The sequence below is a fragment of the Oncorhynchus keta genome, chromosome 36 (assembly GCF_023373465.1).
Source record: "Oncorhynchus keta strain PuntledgeMale-10-30-2019 chromosome 36, Oket_V2, whole genome shotgun sequence".
NCBI classification, from domain to species: Eukaryota; Metazoa; Chordata; class Actinopteri; order Salmoniformes; family Salmonidae; genus Oncorhynchus; species Oncorhynchus keta.
The window spans coordinates 3,123,623-3,142,532 of NC_068456.1; the positions used below are offsets into that span (position 1 = coordinate 3,123,623).

Genomic DNA, 18,910 nt, shown 5'->3' on the forward strand with positions numbered 1-18,910 from the left:
TATACGTTTGTTATTAAGGTACATGAAAGTTCACATGTTCCAGAAGGCATTTCTGCCCAAAACCTTTTTTATTTAAAAAAAGTATTACGTTCAAATGCCTCTCCTGTGAAGTAGTGACGTGTGACATACTTCTTGAAATGGGTCACATTTAGTTTACACCCTAAGGTGATAGAAAGTTATGATTGGACTGGTGCCCAGATATCACTGATGCTACATGAGTCACAGAGAGGGCAGTAAAGACTTAGCTTCGTAAGTATTAATTGAGGTCCAAAGTGAGGAGGGACATAATTGTGTTAGTCGTTAGGTCCTCTGCAGCATGTTCCTGCACCACATTTACATTACATTTAAGTCATTTAGCAGACGCTCTTATCCAGAGCGACTTACAAATTGGTGCATTCACCTTATGACATCCAGTAGAATAGTCACTTTACAATAGTGCATCTAAATCTTAAAGGGGGGTGAGAAGAAATACTTATCCTATCCTAGGTATTCCTTAAAGAGGTGGGGTTTCAGGTGTCTCCGGAAGGTGGTGATTGACTCCGCTGTCCTGGCGTCGTGAGGGAGTTTGTTCCACCATTGGGGGGCCAGAGCCATGCGAACAGTTTTGACTGGGCTGGCGGGAACTGTACTTCCTCAGTGGTAGGGAGGCGAGCAGGCCAGGTGGATGAACGCAGTGCCCTTGTTTGGGTGTTGATCAGAGCCTGGAGGTACTGAGGTGCTGTTCCCCTCACAGCTCCGTAGGCAAGCACCATGGTCTTGTAGCAGATGCGAGCTTCAACTGGAAGCCAAGCGGAGGAGCGGGGTGACGTGAGAGAACTTGGGAAGGTTGAACACCAGACGGGCTGCGGCGTTCTGGATGAGTTGTAGGGTTTAATGGCACAGGCAGGGAGCCCAGCCAACAGCGAGTTGCAGTAGTCCAGACGGGAGATGACAAGTGCCTGGATTAGGACCTGCGCCGCTTCCTGTGTGAGGCGGGGTCGTACTCTGCGGATGTTGTAGAGCATGAACCTACAGGAACGGGCCACCGCCTTGATGTTAGTTGAGAACGACAGGGTGTTTCAGGATCAAAGGTTCTTAGCGCTCTGGGAGGAGGACACAATGGAGTTGTCAACCGTGATGGCGAGATCATGGAACGGGCAGTCCTTCCCGGGAGGAAGAGCAGCTCCGTCTTGCCGAGGTTCAGCTTGAGGTGGTGATCCGTCATCCACACTGATATGTCTGCCAGACATGCAGAGATGCGATTCGCCACCTGGTCATCAGAAGGGGGAAAGGAAGATGAATTGTGTGTCGTCTGCATAGCAATGATAGGAGAGACCATGTGAGGTTATGACAGAGCCAAGTGACTTGGTGTATCGAGAATAGGAGAGGGCCTAGAACAGAGCCCTGGGGACACCAGTGGTGAGAGCGCGTGGCGAGGAGACAGATTCTCGACGCCACCTGGTAGGAGCGACCTGTCAGGTAGGACGCAGCCCAAGCGTGGGCCGCGCCGGAGATGCCCAACTCGGAGAGGGTGGAGAGGAGGATCTGATGGTTCACAGTATCGAAGGCAGCCGATAGGTCTAGAAGGATGAGAGCAGAGGAGAGAGTTAAGCAGTGCGGAGCGCCTCCGTGATACAGAGAAGAGCAGTCTCAGTTGAATGACTAGTCTTGAAACCTGACTGATTTGGATCAAGAAGGTCATTCAGAGAGAGATAGCGGGAGAGCTGGCCAAGGACGGCACGTTCAAGAGTTTGGAGAGAAAAAAAAGAAGGGATACTGGTCTGTAGTTGTTGACATCGGAGGGATTGAGTGTAGGTTTTTTCAGAAGGGGTGCAACTCTCGCTCTCTTGAGGACGGAAGGGACGAAGCCAGCGGTCAGGGATGAGTTGATGAGCGAGGTGAGGTAGGGGAGAAGGTCTCCGGAAATGGTCTGGAGAAGAGAGGAGGGGATAGGGTCAAGCGGGCAGGTTGTTGGGCGGCCGGCCGTCACAAGACGCGAGATTTCATCTGGAGAGAGGGGAGAAAGAGGTCAGAGCACAGGGTAGGGCAGTGTCAGCGGTGCCGTTTGACTTAGCAAACGAGGATCGGATGTTCGACCTTCTTTTCAAAACGAAGTCATCTGCAGAGAGAGGAGGAGGGGGAGGGGAGGAGGATTCAGGTGGAGAGCTTCCTAGGGTTTGGAATTTAGAGTGGTAGAAAATGGCTTTAGCAGCAGAGACAGAGGAGGAAAATGTAGAGACGAGGGAGTGAAAGGATGCCAGGTCCGCAGGGAGGCGAGTTTTCCTCCATTTCCGCTCAGCTGCCCGGAGCCCTGTTCTGTGAGCTCGCAATGAGTCGTCGAGCCACGGGGCGGGAGGGGAGGACCCGCCGGCCTTAGGGGACATAGAGAGTCAAAGGATGCAGAAAGGGAGGAGAGGAGGGTTGAGGAGGCAGAATCAGGAGATAGGTTGGAGAAGGTATGAGCAGAGGGAAGAGATGATAGGATGGAAGAGGAGAGATAGCGGGGGAGAGAGAGCAATACCATCAGTAGGGGCCGTGTGGGAGGTGTTAGATGAGAGCGAGAGGGAAAAGGATACAAGGTAGTGGTCGGAGACTTGGAGGAGTTGCAATGAGGTTAGTGGAAGAACAGCATCTAGTAAAGATGAGCAGCGTATTGCCTGCCTTGTGAGTAGGGGGAAGGTGAGAGGGTGAGGTCAAAAGAGGAGAGGAGTGGAAAGAAGGAGGCAGAGAGGAATGAGTCCGTGGGGAGGTTAAAGTCGCCCAGCACTGTGAGAGGTGAGCCGTCCTCAGGAAAGGAGCTTATCAAGGTATCAGCTCATTGATGAACTCTCCGAGGAAACCTGGAGGGCGATAAATGATAAGGATGTTAAGCTTGAAAGGGCTGGTAACTGTGACAGCATGGAATTCAAAGGAGGCGATAGACAGATGGGTGAGGAGAAAGAGAGAATGACCAATGAGGATCCCGGTATCTGACCAATCACGTGACTAGAGCAGTAGGAGTAGCAGTGTTGTCTGTGGTGATCCATGTTTCCGCAGTGCCAAAGTCGAGGGACTGGAGGGGAGGCATAGGCTGAGATGAACTCTGCCTTGTTGGCCGCAGATCGGCAGTTCCAGAGGCTACCGGAGACCTGGAACTCCACGTGGGTCGTTGGGACCACCAGATTATGTCCGCGGCCACGCGGTGTTGGTCTGTGCAGAGAGGAGAGAACAGGGATAGACAGACACATAGTTGACAGGCTACAGAAGAGGCTACGCAGATTGAATGACAAGTGGACTACACGTCTCGAATGTTCAGAAAGTTAAGCTTACGTAGCAAGAATCTTATTGACTAAAATGATTAAAATGATACAGTACTGCTGAAGTAGGCTAGCTGGCAGTAGCTGCGTTGTTGACACTACATAATCAAGTCGTTCCGTTGAGTGTAATAGTTTCTGCAGTGCTGCTATTCGGGGCTAGCTGGCTAGCTAGCTTTTTATTTTAAAAAAAAGACAATAGCTGGCTAGCTAACCTAGAAAATCGCTCTAGACTACACAATTGTCTTTGATACAAATGATGGACTAGCTGTGAAGTAGTGACGTGTGATCACCGTTGTACTGTAATGAAATGAAATGGTGATACTACCTGTGACTGCGACCGGGTTGTTGAGTGCTATTCAGTAGACGTTGGCTAGCTGTTAGCTGTTAGCTGTTGGCTAGCTAGCAGAGTCTCCTGCACGTTAAGGACGACAAATAGCTGGCTAGACCTCGGTAAATTAAGATAATCACTCCAAGACTACACACTCTAAACTACACAATTATCTTGAGATACAAAGACAGCTATGTAGCTAGCTAACACTAAACTAATCAAGTCGTTCAGTTGAGTGTAATAGTGTAATAGCACTACAGTGATGCTAATCTTGGGCGTTTGCTAGCTGCTGGGCGAATAGCAGTGAAGGCTACGTTAGGGCGACGAAATACATGCAATTATCTCTGATATGTGCTATGTAGCTAGCTAAGAAGAAATTGCTAAGATTCACCGTTGTACTATAATGAAATGTAATGAAAAGTTATACTCTGCAAAGTGTTCCTGCACCCTCATGGAGATAGTGTTGTGGTAGAGCTTGAAGAATCTGTCAAGGTGTTGCAATGTCTTGGGAAGCACTGCACCAGTGTCACTGCTCACTGTTGCCTCCAACCTGTTGCCTCCAACCTTGCCCATGACGTGGTGAGGCACTATCCACAGTTGCTAGGCCAGGTCGTCCAACATGGCCTGCACCTTGTAAAGTAGTTTCGAATGAGGTTCATATTGTGCGTGTTCTTGATGCCCATGCGGAACTAATCATAAATGAAGTCATGACTCTCCTGGGTGAGGAGCAAAGGCCTCAGATCACCTTAGTAAATAGCTGACAACAACCAGACCCTCTTACTCACAGAAGAGGGGAAGGGGGGGCGGTTTTAACACCTTTAACACTAAATTTGGCAGGTGGGGAATCTGTCCCTTGGCTTTTCAGTATCAACCAAGGAATGCCAAAAAAAGCGTCCTCCAGGAGACTTTTGCATCCAAAACCTTTTTGTCCAGAAAGTGAATATTGGAACAATATTTCTAAGATAGGAATGTTAAGAATGGTCCGTGGGGATTTAACCTCTCTACGGTAGTGTCCCACCTCGTCAACAGCCAGTGAAACTGCAGGGCACCAAATTTGAAACAACATAAATCACATAATAAAAATTCCCCAAACATACACGTATTTTACTCCATTTTAAAGATACACTTGTTGTAAATCCAGTCACAGTGTCAGATTTCAAAAAGGCTTTCGAAAGCAAACCAAACGATAATGTTAGGTCAGAGCCAAGTCACAGAAAAACACAGCCATTTTTCCAGCCAAAGAGAGGAGTCACAAAAAAAGCAGAAATAGAGATAAAGTAACCACTAACCTTTGATGATCTTCATCAGATGACACTCATAGGACTTCATGTTACACAATACATGTATGATTTGTTCGGTAAAGTTCATATTTATATCCAAAAATCTGAGTTTACATATGTTCAGTAGTTCCAAAACATCCGGTGATTTTGCAGAGAGCCACAATCAATTTACAGAAATACTCATAATAAACATTACTAAAAGATACAACTGTTATGCATGGAATTTTAGATCCACTTCTCCTTAATGCAACCGCTGTGTCAGATTTCAAAAATGTTTTACGAGAAAAGCACACCATGCAATAATCTGAGTCCGGCTCTCAGAGACCAAAAAAACCCAAACAGATATCCGCCATGTTGTGTAGTCAACAGAAGTCAGAAATAGCATTATAAGTATACACTTACCTTTGAAGATCTTCATGAGAATGCACTCCCAGGAATTCCAGTACCACAATAAATGTTTGTTTTGTTCGATAATGTCCATCATTTATGTCCAAATAGCTCCTTTTGTTGGCGCATTTGGTAAACAAATCCAAACTCACAAAGCGCTTTCACTAGGAGCAGATGAAAAGTCAAAAAGTTCAGTCCGTAGAAACATGTCAAACGAAGTATAGAATCAATATTTAGGATGTTTTTAACATAAATCTTCAATAATGTTCCAACCGGAGAATTCCTTTGTCTGTAGAATTGCAATGATATAAAGAAGGACAGTTTCGAACAAAATGACAATTTCTGAAGTAACTGGGACCTTTTGGAGTGTCAACAGAAGAAGATCATCAAAGGTAAGGCAGAGCTCGCTCTCACGTGAACGAGCGTGGCCAGCTTGTGGCTCTCTGCCAGACCTCTGACTCATTCCCCTCTCATTCGGCCCCCTTCACAGTAGAAGCATCAAACAAGGTTATAAAGACTGTTGACGTCTAATGGAAGCCTTAGGAAATGCAACATGACCAATATCCCACCGTATCTTCAATATGGAATGAGTTGAAAAACGACCAACCTCAGATTTCCCACTTCCTGGTTGGATTTTTTCTCAGGTTTCTGCCTGCCATATGAGTTCTGTTATACTCACAGGCATCATTCAAACAGTTTACGAAACTTCAGAGTGTTTTCTATCCAAATCGACTAATTATATGCATATGCTTTTATGGCTGAGTAGCAGGCAGTTTAATTTGGGCACGCTTTTCATCCAAAATTCCCAATGTTGCCCCCTACCCTAGAGAAGTTAAAGATTAATCCTGTCGTATTGATTTTCTATTTGTGTTGTCATTAAAATATGTATAAAGAAAATACTGTAACTTAAGAAGGAAACACATTCTAGCTTTCAAGTTTCCATCTAATATGATGATTAAAATAATATGACGAATGATTCAACTTATTTTGTTAAGATAGGAATGTGATTTTGGTTTTCAAATGAGTTTTTCATATCCGTTGCACATGAACTAAGCCACGAAGTCAGAAGAGCGTGTCAGTTCCGCTAGCGGAACACCTCGACAACATCCGGTGAAATTGCAGAGTGCGTAATTCAAATTAAATTATTAGAAATATTTAACTTTAATAAAATCACAAGTGCAAAACATCAAAATAAAGCTTAATTTCTTGTTAATCCAGCCACCATGTCAGATTTTAAAAAGGCTTTATGGCGAAAGCAAACCATGCGATTATCTGAGAACAGCGCCCCATCATACATATGCATGACAAACATATTTCAACCAAGGAGGTGCGACACGAAAGTCAGAAATAGCGATATAAACAAATGCCTTACCTTTGATGATCTTCTTCTGTTGGCACTCCAAAACGTCCCAGTTACTTCAGAAATTGTCATTTTGTTCGATAATGTCCTTCTTTATATCCATAAAAACTCAGTTTATGATACAATTTAAGACGGAGAATTGTTATTGTCTTTACCGGAGATAAACAAGAAAGAACGCGCTTTCCTCCACACGCTTGGAAACACTACAGCCAAAATGGGAGCCACCTAGAAAAACTACAATTTCTGGGTCATTTTTCCAAAAACCAGCCTGAAACTCTTTCTGAAGACTGTTGACATCTAGTGGAAGCCCTAGGAACTGCAATTTGGGAGGACTTGGGCTTATAATTATAGTACTAGCCATTGAAAAATAGTGAACTGTTTTTGGGGGGGGATGGTTTGTCCTCGGGGTTTCGCCTACCATATCAGTTATGTTATACTCACAGACATGAAGTTAACAGTTTTAGAAACTTTAGAGTGTTTTCTATCCAAATCTACCAATTATATGCATATCCTAGCTTCTGGGCCTGAGTAAGAGGCAGTTTACATACCTAGCCCAGGTTAAACACCTACTCATTCAGTTTTTCTTTATTTTTACTATGAAATAACAGATATGGAATCATATAGCAACCAAAAATGTGTTAAACAAATCTAAATATATTTGAGATTCTTCAAATAGCCATCCTTTGCCTTGATGACAGCTTGGCACACTCTTTGAATTCTCTCAACCAGCTTCATGAGGTAGTCACCTGGAATGCATTCATTTAACAGGTGTGACTTGATAAAAGTTTATTTCTGGAATTTCTTTCCTTCTTAATGTGTTTGAGCCAACCAGTTATGCTGTGACAAGGTAGGGGGGTATACAGAAGATAGCGCTATTTGGTAAAAGACCAAGTCCATATTAAGGCAAGAACAGCTCAAATAAGCAAAGAGAAACGACAGTCCACCATTACTTTAAGACATGGTCAGTCAATACGGGAAAAAAGTGCAGAAATCATCAAGCGCTATGATGAAACTGTCTCCCATGGGGACTGCTACAGGAATGGAAGACACAGAGTTACCTCTGCTGCAGAGGACAAGTTCATTAGAGTTCGCAGACTCAGAAATTGCAGCTTAAATAAATGCTTCACAGAGTTCAAATAACACACACATCCCAACGTCAACTGTTCAGAGGAGACTGTGTGAATCAGGCCTTCATGGTCGAATTGCTGCAAAGAAACCACTACTAAAGGACACCAATAAGAAAAAGAGACTTGACTCGGCCAAGAAACACGCACAATGGACATTAGACCAGTGGAAATGTGTCCTTTGGTCTGGAGTCCAAATGGGAGATTTTTGGTTCCAACTGCCGTGTCTTTCTGAGACGTGTGTGGGTGAAAGGATTATCTCTGCATGTGTATTTCCCACCATAAAGCATTAAAACTTGTTTTTCAACCACTCCACAAATTTCTTGTTAACAAACTATAGTTTTGGCAAGTCGATTAGGACTTTGTGCATGACACAAGACATTTCTCCAACAATTGTTTACAGACTGATTATTTCACATATAATTCACTATATCACAATTCTAGTGGGTCCGAAGTTTATATACACTAAGTTCACTGTGCCTTTAAACAGCTTAGAACATTCCAGAAAATTATGTCATGGCTTTAGAAGATTCTGATATGCTAATTGACATTTAAGTCAATTGGAGGTGTATCTGTGGATGTATTTCAAAGCCTAATCAAAAGAAATCAGCCAAGACCTCAGAAAATAATGTAGACCTCCACAAGTCTGGATCATCCTTGGGAGGAATTTCCAAACACCTGAACACCACGTTCATCTGTACAAACAGTAGTACGCAAGTATAAACACCATGGGACCACGCAGCCGTCATACCGCTCAGGAAGGAGACTCGTTCTGTCTCCTAGAGATGAACGTACTTTGGAGCGAAAAGCACAAATCAATCCCAGAATAACAGCAAAGGATCTTGTGAAGATGCTGGAGGAAACAGGTACAAAAGTCTCTATACCCACAGTAACACGAGTCCTATATCGACATAACCTGAAAGGTCGCTCAGCAAGAAAGCCACTGCTCCAAAACCGCCATAAAAAAGACAGACTACGGATTGCACCTGCACATGGGGATAAGGATTGTACTTTTTGGAGCAATGTCCTCTGGTCTGATGAACCAAAAATATAACTGTTTGGCCATAATGACCATTGTTATGTTTTGAGGGAAAAGGAGGAGGCTTGCAAGCTGAGGAACACCATCCCAACCATGAAGCATGGGGTTGGCAGCATCATGTTGTGGTGGTGCTTTGCTGCAGGAGGGACTGGTGCACTTCACAAAGTAGATGGCATCATGAGGTAGGGGAAATTATGTGGATATATTGAAGCAACATCTCACCTCAAGACATTTGCTAAGTTAAAGCTTGGTCGCAAATGGGTCTTCCAAATGGACAATGACCCCAAGCATACTTCCAAAGTAGTGGCAAAATGGCTTAAGGACAACAAATTCAAGGTATTAGAGTGGACATCACAAAGCCCTGACCTCAATCCTATGGAAAATTTGTGGGCGGAACTGAAAAGCGTGTGCACGCAAGGAGGCCTACAAACCGGATTCAGTTCCTCAGCACAGGGCCCCTCAGATTTACGTGCTCAGTCCCCTCCTGTACTCCCTGTTCACCCATGACTGCATGGCAAAGCACGACTCCAACATCATCATTAAGTTTGACACATCAGCGGTAGACCTGATAACCAACAACGATGAGACAGCCCATAGGGAGGCGGTCAGAGACCTGGCAGTGTGGTGCAAGGATAACAACCTCTCCCTCAACGTGATCAAGACAAAGGAGATGATTGTGGACTACAGGAAAAGGAGGACAGAGCATGCCCCCATTCTCATCGACGGGGCTGTAGTGGAGCAGGTTGAGAGCTTCAAGTTCATTGGTTTCCACATCACCAACAAACTGTCATGATCCAAACACACCATCTATGCATAGTCACTTTAAATCTACCTACATGTACATATTACCTCAATTACCACGACTAACCGGTGCTCCAGCACATTTGCTCTGTACTGGTACCCCCTGTAAATAGCCTCGCTACTGTTATTTTACTTCTGCTCGTAATTATTTGTTACTTTTATTTTAGATTTACTTATCTATTTTTACACACTTATTTTTCTTAAAACTGCATTGTTGGTTAATGGCTTGTAAGTAAGCATTTCATTGTAAGGTCTACACTTGTTGTATTCAGCATATGTGACAAATACAATTTGATTTAATTTGATTACCCTATTGTCCCATTGAAATGTATGAAAGGTCTTCTATAAATACAAATGTTTGATTTTATGAATGAAAACATTTAGAACTCTGTCAGTCAGTGACATCACAGGGACCTGTTCTGATTGTGGGTTGCCTAGCAACCATGCATGGGAATGTTGTTGTTGTGCCTTTGAGAGTTCTCAACCTCAGACTCGAGAACAGTGCCGTAGTGAGTGGGGAGAGGTGAGGCTGTGTGTGTGAGATAGATTGTGTGTGTTATTGAGTGTTGTAGAAAAACAAGGACACTCAGCTATATTTGTGTGTGCGTGTGAAGTGTGTTCTCATGTAGAGTAGTGTATGGTGCCATCTATGGGTTTACAGGGAATTAGTTATTTTTGTCCCCGAAGACAACACAAATGTTCCATAGAATATTATCAGAGACAGTTGCTGGTCGAATATAACTAGGTAGGCTACTTTATGACATTAAGGTGAGCCAATGCTCTATTGTGCTTTTTTAAACAGGTGTTTGAAGATGTGAAACCGCTAAGGAGCCATCACCACACATGAGGTGTGTGTGTGTGTGTGTGTGTGTGTGTGTGTGTGTGTGTGTGTGTGTGTGTGTGTGTGTGTGTGTGTGTGTGTGTGTGTGTGTGTGTGTGTGTGTGTGTGTGTGTGTGTGTGTGTGCACACATCTATGTGTGTGTTTCCTGCTTTTCAACAGAGAAAGGAACTCTTACTAAGCCATAGAAGAGGCATCGAAGTTTCTTCTCCAACTGTTGTCTAATTCAACAGTAATATCATGATCATTAAGCCAGGGTTCAAAAGAGGGGGTTCAGACATTAGAAGACCTGCCAACTACTGAGCACTAGCACTACTCCCACAAAATATCTCAGTCCAACAACTGAAGCCTGCAATATAATCAGTGTGTTGAAGCTCCACCATATCTATGCCAAAAACTACCATTTCTACTCCTAGAAAACATTTCTAGATATATTTTAATCTGATTATATTTTAATGGCTGCTGAAATGTCTATCCCCTCTCACTCTGGGGCAGTATCGCTCTCTCTCTCTCTCTCTCTCTCTCTCTCTCTCTCTCTCTCTCTCTCTCTCTCTCTCTCTCTCTCTCTCTCTCTCTCTCTCTCTCTCTCTCTCTCTCTCTGGGGCAGTAACATGGCTATACAGTCCTGGCGCCCCGGACTCCTGTTGCTTAGTAACGTCCTTAAACAACAGAAACCTTTTCCTGCCCACCTCTGTGTAGAGAAAAGGAGAGTGGAAGAGGGAGGGTGCAACTGGGGCATTGAGAGTGCTCAACTCAACTCTAAATCTATTCATCCACATATGAAAGGTGTTTTCAAGTTTGATACTACCATAAACTATACTCTAATGGAGTCCACTAACGGAAACATCAGAACGCCTACCGTGTTTTGCAATTGCAAGATGCAGCATTGTCTGAAAACGGAATTGTCTATGATTGTAAGGAGCATGGTTCTCAGGTGGCAGGGAATGGCCAGTTAGCTGCTGACAGACACACTACACTGCTACCAAACTTCCCAGGCCAGATCAACTGGTCGAACCTCTTCACTCTACTGTAGATAAAGCATGGTAAGTACTTAAATCGAATCAAATGTTATTTACACATATACGTGTTTATGAGATGTTATTGCCTTTGTAGCGAAATGCTAGTTTTCTAGCTCCAATAGTGCAATAATATTTAACAAGTAATATCTAACAATACACACAATCTAAAGTAAAGGAATGTAATTAAAAATATATAAATATTTAGACGAGCAATGTCAGAGAGGCATAGACTAAGATACAGTAGAATAGTATATACATATGAGATGAGTTATGCGAAATATGCAAACAGTATTAAGGTGACGAGTGCTCCATTATTATAGTGGCCAGTGATTTCAAGTCGATGTATATAGGACAGCAGCCTCTAATATGCGAGTGGTGGCTATTTAACAGTCTGATGGCCTTGAGATAGAAGCTGTTTTTCAGCCTCTCGGTCCCAGCTTTGACACACCTGTACTGACCTCGGGTTTTAGGCGCCAAGCCGAATTTCTACAGCCTCCCGAGGTTGAAGAGGCGTCGCCGCGCCTTCTTCGCCACACCGTCTGTGTGGACGAACCATTTCAGTCTGTCGGTGATGTGTACGCTGAGGAAGGAACCTTTCCACCTCCACTGCGGTCCCGTCGATGTGGATAGGGGGGTGTATGACTTATCCCCATCTAGTACATGACAGTAAAAGCGTCTGCTAAATGGCATATATTATTATATTATTATTATTATTATTACATAACTTTTCTTTCACCCTCTATCCTGCCAAACCAAAATATGCAGGCATGGAAAGGCCATTTCTTTTCAACATGGTTCCAGCATCTATGGTGGATGCATGTGTAACTAGGCGTGTTCAATACAGCTTGGTTTGGCTTGGCTTGGTTTGGCTTGGCCTGGTTTGGCTTGGCCTGGTTTGGCTTGGCTTGGTTTGGCTTGGCCTGGTTTGGCTTGGCTTGGTTTGGCTTGGCTTGGTTTGGCTTGGCCTGGTTTGGCTTGGCCTGGTTTGGCTTGGCCTGGTTTGGCTTGGCCTGGTTTGGCTTGGCCTGGTTTGGCTTGGCTTGGTTTGGCTTGGCCTGGTTTGGCTTAGCCTGGTTTGGCTTGGCCTGGTTTGGCTTGGCCTGGTTTGGCTTGGCCTGGTTTGGCTTGGCCTGGTTTGGCTTGGCCTGGTTTGGCTTGGCCTGGTTTGGCTTGGCTTGGTTTGGCTTGTCTTGGTTCGGCTGAGTAGTGTGAAAAGCCCCCAAGTTAAATCCAAAAATGGACTCGGGCTTAAATCAGGACATATTGTTTCACTAAGCTCAATAATATTCCGTTATTTCTCACCCGTAAAGCCCAGAAATGCAGTCTGAACAGCAGACTTGTGGTAAATGCCTTGGTCTCATTCCCATTTACAGAGATATCTCTGGATTCTACGAGACTAATACAAAGTCATACACTTGATTTCACAAATCAAGAGCCATCTGAAGTATATGCAATTTTTACCCCAAGTAACTCCTTATCACATTATTTTGTAAAAGCAGCCTAAATCAATCATTGCATTTGTCGCTCTGTACAATATAGTATAATTGCAGGTAGTCATTGCAAGCAATAGTTTCCTATCTAAGGTTGTAATGGAAACAAGCGATGGTGAATCACCTCTCTGTTCTCTGTGATCCTCAATATGATTAATGAGGCGATAGAGGGCCTTAGGGTTTTAATACAGACACACACACTGCTCTCTGAGACACACACACACACACACACACTGCTCTCTGCAACAGAGGGGAGAGGAGCAGAGCCCTAACCGTAATTTATCAACGTCCTGATTTGACTCAGTCTCTTTTCACGCATGCATCTTCCCACCTGGGAGAGGCTTCCCAGTTCAACCAGCTGAATTGTGTGGAAGCTTCACCACTCGTTTGTTTACCAGTATTACCTTATGTATGTATTACACTGTGTCTGTCCTGTCGCCTCTCTGCTGTTCAGATAGATCTCTGTCAGGCATTAGCCTTATTAAGAGAAGCACTGGGTGAACAGGCAGGGGCAGACACACACACACACAGGTCTACATTTCCCTCACTCTGCGTCGAGCGTGGAGCCCTCTCTCCCACCCCAGGCCAGACATGAGCCCCTGTGTAAATAACATCAGCCTTCTCATTTCACTCTCACTCTTTCTCCATCGCACGCATACGCGCACACACACACACACACACACACACACACACACACACACACACACACACACACACACACACACACACACACACACACACACACACACACACACACACACACACACACACACACACACACACACACACACACACACACACACACACACACAATATGGTTTGGGACTCAGTTACTCTGCAGGGAGGACTCACACGACACATGCATGCCCTGGCCACCTTTGGTACTGAAACACGCTCCCCAGTCTGGGCAACCACTGATAATGATATAATGTGATTGATTGTTCTCACCACGTCTCCTTGCAGCACCATGGCTAAAGGAGGGAAGAAAGGAGGAGGTGCTAAGGGGAAGAAGGTGACTCTGAAGATGGCCAAGAACGCTGTGCGTGTGACCACTGATGGCCACCGCAGACTGGACCTCAGTAATATGGGGATCGCAACCTTCCCCAAGTGTCTCCTCAAACTACCAGACCTCAACGAGCTGGACCTCAGCCGCAACCAACTCAAGAAGCTACCAGACTTCATTGGTATTTATTTACTGTCCTTTTAGATCGTTTGGCTATTTTAATAGTAGACTTACGTAACAACATCATAATATACAGTGAGTGACAGGATTCCAATCGGCAAAGAATTGATGGTTGCCTTGAGGTATGGTCACATTGGGAAGAGCAAATAGTATCAGTCTTGGCAGATTTGGAATCTGTTGTTGATTAGGTGTGTTAGTAAGTCACACAGCTGTGTATTGAGCCCACCTTCTAAAAAACACAGAACAAAGCACATGCATAGAATGACACAATTAAGTAAAAACCTATTTCCTCTCTGGTCATCCAGGTGACCTGGTCTCGCTCAGCTGGATGGATCTCCATAGCAACCAGTTGGACGCCATACCGGAGACAGTCAGCCAATTGGTGGCGCTGTCACACCTCAACCTATCCAACAATCGCCTGACCTCTGCGGGTCTACCCCCTTCGCTAGGCAACCTAGCCCGCCTACGGAGCCTCAACCTGGGCATGAACCGCCTGGACACCCTGCCTCCCACCATGGTGGGGCTTTGTAGTCTCCAAGAGCTGGGCCTGTTTGATAACCTGTTCCTCTCCCTGCCTGAGTTTATCAAGGTGTTACCGAGCATTATCAGACTCAACACCAAGAGGAACCCTTTGTCCTACGCCCAGGGAGACTCGGGAGCGACGAGGGGTGAAGGGGGGCTGGAGGAGGGGGTGTACCTGGCTAAGGAGGGGAGTCTGTGTGGGTCCTGTTTGGAGAGTTGCAAGAAGGAGAGGAGCTGGATGCTAGGACGGAGGAGGGACAGAGAAGGTGATGCGGAGAGCAGGGGTGTGCCGTACTCCGGGCTGGTTACACCAAACTCAGTGGCCCAAGCCAATCAGGAACAGTGGAGGTGAGGAGTGACCAATAATGGTCCAGGGAGAGGTTTGACACTCAAGGACAGCCAATGAACAATGGGATATAGTTCTACATAGCCGATGAGCAATTGAGCACAGTTCTATGATGTGATGATTGATCCAAATAGACAGTGCTCAAACCAACAAAATGGACAACAATGTTGCCATTGTAATTTTCGAATGAATATACTTTTCTATTGAAGTCAGGTCATATCAATGTACGTCACCTGGCACTGTGTCACTGTTTGTTTAGGTCGACGATGAACATTTCTTATTTTACCTGTCAAACAATGATTCCACAGGCCATTAAGAGAGGTTGCCTTCAGTCTTTATGTTGTAAAATGTTGAAATAAAGAATGTCTTGAAAATTTGCAGTGGGTTCTTTCTGTTTCTACTATATACATTATCTACCTGTTGTGTATGTGTATGTGCCCACGTTCACCTGGCATTAGTTATGACCTCAGCAATCCCTCTAACGTCACCTCAATGCTGGCACCACTGAACAACGTGTATAGAGAGAGTAGGATGGGAGAAAGAGAGAGGTAAAAGGGGAAGAAATAATGAGGAGGTGAGGGAAATATCTCTCTCTCTCTCTCTCTCTCTCTCTCTCTCTCTCTCTCTCTCTCTCTCTCTCTCTCTCTCTCTCTCTCTCTCTCTCTCTCTCTCTCTCTCTCTCTCTCTCTCTCTCTCTCTCTCTCTCTCTCTCTCTCTCTCTCTTTCTCTCTCTCTCTCTCTCTCTCTCTCTCTCTCTCTCTCTCTCTCTCTCTCTCTCTCTCTCTCTCTCTCTCTCTCTCTCTCTCTCTCTCTCTCTCTCTCTCTCTCTCTCTCTCTCTCTCTCTCTCTCTCTCTCTCTCTCTCTCTCTCTCTCTCTCTCTCTCTCTCTCTCTCTCTCTCTCTCTCTCTCTCTAATATAATAATAATATATGCCATTTAGCAGACGCTTTTATGTGTGCATACATTCTACGTACCACCACACACACATTAGCTTTAACCTGGAAGAGAGAGGACACAGAGAGTCCGTGTTGCATCGTCATCGGAGGACATGACAGTGTACATCAAAGTGGGCTATAAGGCTATAAATATTGAACAAATAAATTGCAGTACACAACTTGAATTTGAACCCTTTACATGAATTCATAACAATTTTAAAGAAAGAGTTGTGCATGAATTTGCAATGTATCCATTGTAAAAATTTCACGACCTAATATGCAAACCATGAAACCCAGCCCGTGTCTACCCTTGTACTCTCATGGGATGTAAAGACATCATCACCATTTCAGGGTGCACTTGATTGATCATTTTAATCACACGTCTTCATCATGATTAAAATGACACAGTCACCACTTCATTATTGAGATTATTAACATTGATTGATCGGATAAGATAGAGACTGACCAAGATGGCGATGCTCCAGCTAGACTTAGAGCGTGAATGGACCCTGATGCTTGTATTATGTGTGACTCTGAAGCCAGTCACAGCTACGATTGTGATTATGTGTGACTAATTCTATTGTCCCCCCTCATTTCCCACTGTGTGTGTGTGTGTGTGTGTGTGTGTGTGTGTGTGTGTGTGTGTGTGTGTGTGTGTGTGTGTGTGTGTGTGTGTGTGTGTGTGTGTGTGTGTGTGTGTGTGTGTGTGTGTGTGTGTGTGCGCACCTGGCCCCCTTACTGTCTCTCTCCCTTTCTCTGCCCCCTGGGGGACCCACCACCCCGAAAACATATGGGGCCCCAACTCACCCACAAGCCCCTCACAATGATTACTAATCAAATTGCACATACTGGAAGAGAAAGGGGCCTGATGATTATTAGGGAAATTAATCAATGCCACACACACAATAGGAAACCTGCTAAGTGATCAGAGCCAGGGCCACTCGTCTGAACAAACACAAGTGTGCATGCACGCACGCACACACACACACACACACACACACACACACACACACACACACACACACACACACACACACACACACACACACACAGTGTGATATATGTAGAAACAATTATATGTATTGGCAACAGAACAAACAACCCACAGTAATATGCCTACAACCTACAGAGTCATTATCTAAAGCGACTATGAATTATCAAGCGGATGTGATTCAACTAATGGAGGCAGAGGAGGAAAAGAAAGGAGGAAATCAGGTGAACTGAGGAGAGGACGAGAGGAAAACGTAAGAGAAGAGGAGAGGTGGATGAGTGGAAGAGAGGAGGATTCTTATTGACTGAGAGGCTAATGTCATACCATTGATTTCTCCCCACACACATTACCATCATAATCACACTATCGGCGGTGGTAGTCTAATCATGCTGGAGATTGTGTGTGTGGGGGCTCTGAGGACAGTGCTCCTGGATTAATAAGCGTGAAAAGGCCTGGTTATCTGACAACAGCTCAGCAGGACACACACACACATGCCAACTAGCTGGGAGACAGCTGATACAACCTCCTACTGTTTTTATTAATTCTTCTGTCAGAAACATTATTAAAACACTCTGCTGGTTGCCGGCCCTGTTAACATAGTTACCACTGACTCACACACTGTGCGCACACACACACACACCATACAAACACACCGCACACACACATTTAGCTAACTATAACAGATGGGATTCTGACAGCAGTGGTGAGGTTTTGGAATCCCATAGTATATCATCTGGATCAAACGTTTCATATACAACCAGTATCCAACCTGATGCAAACAAACACACATTCAGGGGTTGTGGGCTCGGGAGGCATGGCTCAGTGAGAGGGGTAGTCGTCTCAGTTAGGACGGTGAAAAAGGTTAGGCGCTCACAGTCCCTCCTCCTCTTCCTCCCCTTGCCTCTGCACCTGACTCACACAGGATCCTCTGCTCTGGAGCATCAAACACATGGGACCGGGCACAGGCACTCAGTGGGTAAAACACGGCCCTTGCAACGCCAGGAACGTGGGTTCGATTCTTTTATATTATGTGAGGTATGTGTCTGTGGTCTTACCTGAGTCAGTCTCTGTCCTCCTTCTGATCTCCTAAGGCAGAACGTTTCTCACAAATATACTGTATCATCTTCCAACGACACAGAACAGCCATTACACTCATATAACAACTGGTTTCAACAGGGCACTAGTTCATTTATCTGGGCCTGTATTCATAAAGCAAGATCTAGGATCAGGTCCCCCCCCTCTTATTCATTATGATTTCAATGGCAAAACTGATCCTAGATCAGCACTCCTACTCTAAGATGCTTTGTGAATTTGGTCCCCCATTGTCAGTGGTGTAAAGTACTTAAGCACAAATACTTTAAAGTACTACTTGATTAGTTTTTTGGGGGTATCTGTACTTTACTTTAATATTTATATTTTTGACAACTTTTACTTTTACTTCACTACATTCCTAAAGAAAATATTTACTTTTTACTCCATACATTTTCCTTGACACTCAAAATCACTTGTTCCATTTCGAATGCATAGCAGGACAGGAAAATGGTCCAATTCACGCACTTATTAAGAGAACATCCCTGGTCATCTCTACTGCCTCTGATCTGGCGGACTTACGAAACACAAATGCTTTGTTTGTAAATGATGTCTGAGTGTTGAAATGTGCCCCTGGCTATCCGTACATTTTAAAACGAGAAAACTATGCCGTCTGGTTTGCATAATATAAGGAATGTGAAAAGATGTACACTACCATTCAAAGGTTTGAGGTCACTTAGAAATGTCCTTGTTTTTTAAAGAAAAGCACATTTGTCCATTAAAATAACATAGAATTGATCAGAAATACAGTGTAGACATTGTTAATGTTGTAAATTACTTTTGTTGCTGGAAACGGCAGATTTTTAATGGAATATCTACATAGGCGTACAGAGGCCCATTATCAGCAACCATCACTCCTGTGTTCCAATGGCACATTGTGTTAGCTAATCCAAATTTATAAT

General features: G+C 44.5%; 1 protein-coding gene across 2 annotated transcripts; it reads left to right on the top strand.

The window, feature by feature from the left end:
- The first annotated feature begins 10,085 nt into the window (after positions 1–10,085).
- lrrc18a (leucine rich repeat containing 18a) lies at positions 10,086–15,370 on the top strand. 2 transcript variants are annotated; one of them, XM_052498307.1, is made up of 4 exons: positions 10,086–10,117; positions 10,397–10,442; positions 13,906–14,126; positions 14,431–15,370. In XM_052498307.1, exons 2-4 carry the CDS (start codon positions 10,438–10,440, stop codon positions 14,997–14,999), a joined length of 795 nt encoding a protein of 264 aa, XP_052354267.1. In that variant the 5' UTR covers positions 10,086–10,117; positions 10,397–10,437; the 3' UTR covers positions 15,000–15,370. The 2 variants fall into 2 exon arrangements, with proteins under 2 accessions (XP_052354267.1, XP_035610554.1); XM_035754661.2 differs by lacking the exons at positions 10,086–10,117; positions 10,397–10,442 and adding an exon at positions 11,115–11,476.
- Positions 15,371–18,910: the final 3,540 nt, after the last annotated feature.